Source organism: Gastrolobium bilobum, unplaced genomic scaffold (assembly GCF_033153095.1).
Source record: "Gastrolobium bilobum isolate Gb01-03AN ecotype WA unplaced genomic scaffold, APGP_CSIRO_Gbil_v1 utg2134, whole genome shotgun sequence".
NCBI lineage: Eukaryota > Viridiplantae > Streptophyta > Magnoliopsida > Fabales > Fabaceae > Gastrolobium > Gastrolobium bilobum.
In genome coordinates, this window is record NW_026899657.1 from 216,286 (window position 1) to 224,655 (window position 8,370).

The 8,370-nt window shown below is 40.9% G+C and overlaps 1 protein-coding gene across 1 annotated transcript; it reads right to left on the reverse strand.

The window, feature by feature from the left end:
• Positions 1-5,349: 5,349 nt before the first annotated feature.
• Positions 5,350-6,489, reverse strand: LOC133292341 (uncharacterized mitochondrial protein AtMg00810-like). The gene has a single exon (XM_061490748.1). It carries the CDS (start codon positions 6,487-6,489, stop codon positions 5,350-5,352), a length of 1,140 nt encoding a protein of 379 aa, XP_061346732.1.
• Positions 6,490-8,370: the final 1,881 nt, after the last annotated feature.

Genomic DNA, 8,370 nt, shown 5'->3' on the forward strand with positions numbered 1-8,370 from the left:
TCTGTAATAACTTATTTAAGTCAGAATCAAGTGATTAAGGGCTTGTGGCTTTGTGAAGAGCCTTAAGATGTAACATCCAGAGCGCTGACGAGGGCGAGGAGTAATCGTCGGTGCAAAGAGGAACGGACAAGGAGCGGCTCCTGACAGGTTTCCAGCGGGGGGTTACATGCATGAATGAATCGAATCGACACCCGAAAGAGAGGGATTCCAAAGATTGTGCAGGTGTGAGACTGCACAGTTTGGGATAGCTTATAAGAATTAATTGGTACTACCTATACTAACAAGATGCATCTTCTTTTTGGTAGCCCGGAACGGAAGAACTCCACAGATAAGCGTGCTTGACTTGGAGCAATTCTGGGATGGGTGACCTCCTGGTAAGTTTTCCCAGGAAGTGTGCGAGTGAGGAAAAAACACACTGAAAACGTAAGGAAAGACTCTGCTGTGTTTGGACTTTGAGCTTGTGTGGACTCTTGGCTTGGATAGCTAGCTTGCAAGGTAAGCTTTCCCTAAATATTATCGTGAAAAAAGGAGCATCGGGTTTCACCATGAGGCTACATTTCCTATGTTCACAGAGTATAAATGAAGATCAAGGAAACGGGGGAGCATGGAGCTTTATGATGGGTGCTCAATCAGATCATATAACATAAAATATGGTCAAATATAATTTGCTAATTGAATTGATTGCTGATTGCAGCTGGAAAATTATTGATTGATGATTGAACCAAAATTATTGCTAATTATCTTCTTTATACTGTGATGTAAAGAATAATTAAACAGGTGGTGTGGAGATCCCCTCTAAAAAAGGAAGGAGATCCAGATCCATTCAACTAAGGAAGGAAATCCACCTAGATGAATACAAGACTTGAGCAAAAGAAGCCAAACTGAAAGAATAGCCGAGGCAAGAAAAGCAGGGCTCGAGAAAAAAGGCGAATACTGTGGCCTAAACTTAAAATCAAAATGTTAACATTTCACTTTTGTAGATTATGAAGAAAGAGTCAAAATGAAGACCGGCCCACCGAAATATAAATGGTTTATTTATAAAGAATGAAGACGGGTTTGGAGAGATGTGGTCCTAGAAAGAGAATCACATCCCAATCCGCGAAAAAATGAAGACGGGTTTGGAAAGATGGGATCCTAGAGAAAGGATCACACCTCAATCCGGGATAAAGACCCAAGATAAAAATCTGGGGTAAATGAAACTCTGGCAAGAAGCCGAGTTAAATATTATAACGTCGAGGTATTTGAACCCTCTTGCCTACGGGCAAGATTGCGAGTTCTAGCCCGGCCTACAACGTCGAGGTATTTGAACCCTCTTGCCTACGGGCAAGATTGTGAGTTCTAACCCGGCCAATAACGTCGACGTATTTGAACCCTCTTGCCTACGGGCAAGATTGCGAGTTCTAGTCCGGCCTACAATGTCGAGGTATTTGAACCTGTCTTGCAAAAATAGCAAGAACGTGAGTTCTAGCCGAGGTAAATAATCTTGGAAGATAGGGGGACACCCTTAGATTCTCAAGTTCTTGCGAAGAAATCAAAATTATTGCTAAGAAAGAAACACATTCAAGTTTTGATAAGAAATCAGACTTGCGGAATAAAATGAAGAGATTACTGCTATTACATCCCGGCAGCCTGGACAACCAAACTTTCGGGCTGGGGGGCAATTGTTATGTACCTGACAAAGACCTATATTCTAGAAGGACCAATAAAGGACAACACAAAAGGAAGGGAATCTCCTATTGATGACAATCCTATCCAGACAGCTAAGCAGTTGGACTTGGGTCCCTAATATTCCTAAGAGGCCCAGAAGTACATTCCTTTAGGTAACCCATCTATAAATAAGGGGTTAAACTAATAAGGTACACACTCTCAAAAAACCCTCTCTCTTAGCTTGTTACTGTGCACACACCCCACGCCTTGATTATGTCGATTATTATTGTGCACAGTGATCAGCCTACCCTCAAGGGAATCTCATTCATAAATACTTGAGAGAGGACACCTAGATCCTACATAAAATATACCAGTCACTGGTTGGACATCTCTGCCTTTCAGACCGAACATGAACTAAACTTCAGTAATTTATATTTGAGAAAGCGCATGGGCATCTTTTTAATATTATAATACTATTTGGAAAGTATGTGACATGGGCCTTTACCATCTATTTAATATTGTAATATTTAAAAAAAGGGGTGTTTTCTGTGTGATGAATTCACCGTTTGAGAAGCACGCTCTAATTTCGTTTCTGAATATTATATTTCCAATTGTATTTGCATCATGGCTGAATGTATAGAATAGCTGGGCATTGCATTTATAAATATATTATATATGAAATTAGAGAGTTGAAGGTACGCATCTTTTCACAAATTTAGATGTGAAATCCTGTGGTACATGTTGTGGTACCATCTCACATGAATGTCACAAATTATTCGAAAGAGTATATACGAATGCTGCACCTTATTCATGTTACACCTTATGATTGGAATATTACATGAATGAGTGCATTGTCATTTCAGTATATGAACGAATTGTTGGGATAAATTTTAAATGTTCGTTTTTTAGTAGTTTTGATTTTTTAGTTTCTTGTGTCAGTTAGAATATTAATGAGTCAGTTATGTCAGTTATAAAGTAATGAGGGTGTTATGTGTGGAGTTATGTTGGTTAGTTTTATAGCTTATAAATAGCCTTTGATAGTTTGTATGAAATGTAGATCAAGATCAAGTAGATCAAGAGAAAAAGAGAAAGAGCAAGAAAGCAAGAATAGAAAAGAAAAGTTTTTTTGTAGATACACAAGTCTGGTTGTCTCTTGCATCTGTGTGGATATTCAATTCTAACAAATTGGTATCAGAGCTTGGGCTATGGAGGAAAAGAACGAGATGGAAGTGCCACTCTTTTATGGAGATAAAGATGAAGCATTGGTCTTCTTACTTTGTCTAAAAGAATATTTTCGGAGAGAAAAAACATTTGAAGAGAACAAATGGCAGGTAGCCATGAGAAGACTCAGAGGAAGCGTAATCAAATGGTTCCGTACATGGAACTGCCGCGACTTTAATAATATGTGGAAAGATTTTCTAATGGCCTTCATAACAAAATACTTGCGTGGACGTTTTGATCTGATTAATGAAGAAGATGAAATCTTCAATGATGATGATGAAGATGATGAAGATGATGCGGATGAAGAAGAGACCGAGATGGCGGAATCCGAGGTTGCCAACGGCAACGCATCCGCGGAGGAGATTGACGTGTCAGAACGCGTAAGAGACGACTCGGAGAAGAAGACGATGGAGATGACTGTGGTCGAAGGAGCCGAGATAGAAGAGGAGGAGAACGAAGGAACTGAGATAGAAGATGAGGAGAACGAAGGAGCCGAGATCGAAGCAGAGAAGGAAGGGAATGACGAGTCCATTGTCGAGGTAGAAGACTTCGTGCAACTTGAGTGTCTGGAGACAGAGTCGAAAATCGGAAAGGAGATTGAGAAGCCGAGGTGCTTGACGGAGACCGGCATGGAGGAGACCGCGAATCCGAGTTCTGTGTTGATAACCGGGATGGGGGAGATCCCGGCTAATTCACCGAGTTCATGTTTTGGAGAAGAGCTCGACCCCGGCGTGATGAGGTTGATGTCGGAGACCGACATAGACGCAGTTCGGGTTGGAAGTCAGAAGTCGGAGACTGCATTGAATTTATGGTGGAAGTGGAAGATGTCGACACCACGGAAAAGAGACCATTTCCCTGGAGGACGGTGGTCTGAGATTCCATTGATGAGGCGCGTGGAAGCTGTTCTCGATGAAGAAGAACCCGGCGATGAAGAAACTGAGAGCGGAAAAATGGAAGGTGTGATTGTGGATAGGGAACCCGGCGATGAGGAGCCTAGAGTTACTTTTATGGCGGAATCATTTTGGCTCAAGCGTAAACCAGAAGAAGATCGTGGGGCGGAATCAGAAAATGATGCGTTGAGTTATTTGCTTGATGATGGGAATCAACGGTCCTCAATGAGTGATGGGGTTATTGTGGTTGATGAGGCCCAACGTGCTATTAATGTAGCACATGTTGAATCTGAAAGTATTAAAATTGGCATAGGTGTTGTAAAACTAATGGGACGTTATAGTGATACAGATACTGATCAGTATGATGACTTGTGTGAAGATCATACGTGTAGGAATGGATGTGGAAGTATATTGGAGGATGAGGTCGACAGAGGAAAATTCAAGACTGTCTATCTTCCACCAATGAAGGAACCGCCAGACAAAAAAAAAAAAGAAATTGAAGAAAGGAGTGCAACATGGAAGCGGCGCAGCAACGCAAAAAAAATCAACCGGTGGAAAATTCAAAAAAGAAGAATTCAAAATTTATGGGGGAGTTTTGTTGGGATAAATTTTAAATGTCCGTTTTTTAGTAGTTTTGGTTTTTTAGTTTCTTGTGTCAGTTAGAATATTAATGAGTCAGTTATGTCAGTTATAAAGTAATGAGGGTGTTATGTGTGGAGTTATGTTGGTTAGTTTTATAGCTTATAAATAGCCTTTGATAGTTTGTATGAAATGTAGATCAAGATCAAGTAGATCAAGAGAAAAAGAGAAAGAGCAAGAAAGCAAGAATAGAAAAGAAAAGTTTTTTTTGTAGATACACAAGTCTGGTTGTCTCTTGCATCTGTGTGGATATTCAATTCTAACACGAATGCATTGCAATATTATTTAAATAATATAATGGGGTCAAATTGTTGATATGCAGAATACGATACTTGGGTTGCATCCCGTATTCTTTCTTTAATGGATTGTTCCTTGTCATTTGTAATTTTAATTAGCTTGAATTGATGGCTGATTTTAATCCCCTGAGCCCACTGGAGGAAAAAGACAAAAATCAATCAAGAAGATAGAATTGAGATAGCGTTTTTATATTGACAATTCATTAGATGGTCATGAATAAAGATGTTGATTTCATTTTGACCATCCCCTTATAGTCATAACCGACTCACAGGAATAGATTATATAATCACTTGCATGGATTTGCAAAACCTGCTTGATAATGTTAAGGTATCAACACACAGATGCAAGAGACAACCAAACGAATAATCTACGAAAGTTTTTCTTTATTATCAAACTCTCTTTTTCTTGCTCTGTTCTTTCTATGACGATTACATCTCCTTATATGGTAGCTTGCTAAAAATAACTTAAACACCTATTAAAAGCTATTAAACGCAATAAAACATAAACCGTAGAAAACTTACAGCCATTTAACAAATATCAAAACCAAACCCCCATAACACTTAACCAACATTAATTCCTAAACATAAAACTTCTAGAGACCCATTAATCTAAAAACCGTACATTTAAGTTTATCTAATAACACTCCTCCATAAACTTAAATGCTTCTTCCATCTTTCATCCCAAGCATCTTCTTGCAATTGTTGAGCAGCAACGTCGGCAGTGGCTTTGTGAAAATGTCCCCGACTTGCTCTTGACTGGTCACATGTGTTAACTCCACATTTCCTTCCTTTACTTGATCCCGGATGAAGTGAAATCGGACGTCAATATGCTTGCTTCTCTCATGATTCACCGGGTTCTTGGCTAACTCTATAGCCGACTTGTTATCAACTCGAATCTCGGTTTGGCCGACTTGTTTTTCCTCCAACTTGCTTAGTAAATTCCTAAGCCATACTGCATGACAAACACACCAAGATGCTGCTACATATTCAGCTTCACAGGTAGACAAGGTTACAATGGGTTGCTTCTTCGAAATCCAAGTGAATGTCGTGTTGCCCATGAAAAACACATAACCAGCCGTGCTCTTTCGATCATCTACGTCTCCACACCAATCACTGTCAGAGTATCGAATCAACTTGTGTTTTGCTGAACTCGGGTAGTGTAACCCGTGTGAAATTGTACCTTGAACATACCTCAAAATTCTCTTTACCGCCTTCCAATGTGTGTATCTTGGCTCCTCCATGAACCGACTTACTACGTCGACACTCAACGAGATATCCGGCCTCGTGCATGTGAGATAGCGTAGGCTTCCCACCAAGCTTCTGTATTTGCTTGCATCAACTAGATCTCCACCATCATACTTTGAGAGTTTTGAACCGGGTTCCATAGGAGTTGAAACCGGCTTGCAATCTGCCATCTTAAATCTTTTGAGAATCTCCTTTGCATATGCCTCTTGAGAGACAAAGATACCCGAGTTGTCTTGTCTGACTTCCAGACCAAGAAAATATTTCATCAGACCAAGATCTGTCATTTCGAATTCTCTTGTCATTGTGCTCTTGAACTCTTGTATCATCTTGGCATTGTTTCCCATAAAAATGAGATCGTCAACATAAAGAGCTACAATTAACAAGTCTCCTCTATTTTTCTTAACATAAACAGCGTGTTCATATGGACATTGTTCAAGTCCATTCTCCTTGAAATATTTGTCAATACGAGCATTCCATGCCCGTGGTGCTTGCTTCAACCCGTAAAGTGCTTTCTTCAATCTCAGCACCTTCTTCTCTTCTCCTGCCTTCATGTAGCCCGCGGTTGTTCCACATAGACTTCTTCTTCAAGAACACCATTCAGAAATGCCGACTTTACATCCATTTGATGTATTGGCCACCTGTATTGAGCAGCCTGTGAGATGAGTAGCCGAATTGTCTCCATCCTTGTAACAGGGGCAAACACCTCGTCATAGTCAATTCCAGCCTTCTGCTTATAACCTTTTGCAACTAGCCGAGCTTTATTTCGTTCTATCTCCCCTTTAGCATTCATCTTCTTCTTGAACACCCACTTCACTCCAATGGGCCGACTTCCGTTTGGTAGCTCGGCTAACTCCCATGTGTTATTTCGGTCAATGGCTTCTATCTCCTCATCCATGGCATCTTGCCATTTCTTATCTCGGATGGCTTCTTCAAAACTTATGTTTTCAGAGTCTGCAAGAAGACAAACAAAATGTACCTCACTTGTTGACTCATATATGTCCTGTATGCTCCGCATCCTGGGTTGTCGTACCTCGTCTTCATCATCAGAAACTTCAGGGCTTGCCGGGTTGATAATTTGTGTTGAGATTCTGCCTTCAAAATTCACCTCGGATGAATTGCTCCAGTCCCACTCATTTGCTTCATTAAACCTTACATCTCGGCTTACTACAACCTTCTCGTTGACGGGGTCAAACAGCTTATACCCCTTTGTTTTTTCATCATATCCCACAAAAACATATTTCCTGCTTTTGTCCTCGAGCTTAGTTCTGAGCTGGTCTGGTACGTGTGCATAGGCCACACTACCAAATACTCTAAGATGTTCCACTGATGGCTTTTGACCACTCCAAGCTTCTTATGGTGTTTTGTCATCTAAACTCGAATGTGGACATCGGTTCTGCACATACACAGCACACTGCACAGCTTCCGCCCAAAACTCCTTCGGCATCTTCTTGTTTTTGAGCATTGACCGAACCATGTCAAGAATAGTTCGGTTCTTCCTTTCAGCCACACCGTTCTGTTGTGGTGAGTATGGTGCTGTTAGAAACCTCCTTATCCCCTGTTCCTCACAAAATGTCAGAAATTCTGTCGAGGTATATTCCCCACCTCGGTCAGAACGCACCGATTTGATATAGCTTCCTGTTGCCTTCTCAATCATCACCTTGAACTTTTTGAACACATCAAACACCTCGGACTTCTCCTTCAGAAAATAGACCCAAGTTTTCCGTGAGAAATCATCAATAAAAGAGAGAAAATACTTCTTACCGCTAAAAAAACCCGGATTGATGGGTCCACACAAGTCGGTATGTATTAATTCCAGAGGTTGCTTAGCCCGAAACCTTGCCGTCTTCTGAAACGTAGTCCTGGCATGCTTGCCAAGTACACAACTCTCACAAAATTTTCCTTCAAAGTTTATGTCAGGTAACCCGTCCACCATCTTCTTCTTTGCCAACTCGGTTAGACCACCATAATGTAGGTGACCAAACCGGAGATGCCACAGTGACGCCTTATCTTCTACCTCGGCTTGTAAACATTCAACCTGTACACATTTCAAATTCAGTTTATACATACGATTCTTACCCATTTGAACTCGGACTATCACCCGACCTCGCTCATCTTTCAAATACAATACCCGGTCTTTCATAATAACCGAGTAACCTTTCTCCATCAATTGACCCATGCTTAAAATATTGCTTTTTAGGTCGGGTACATAGTACACATCTCGAATTGAGCCAATTAACCCGTCCTTTTGTAAAAAACAGATCGTACCTCGGCCTTTTACCTCAACCTTCGAGGCATCCCCGAATGAAACATGTCCGGTTTCCACCTTTCTCATCTCCTTGAATAAGTGCTTATGTCCGCACATGTGGTTGCTCGCACCCGTGTCAAGATACCACTCCATGTCATCGTCTGACCTTCCTTCACTGTGTGTCATT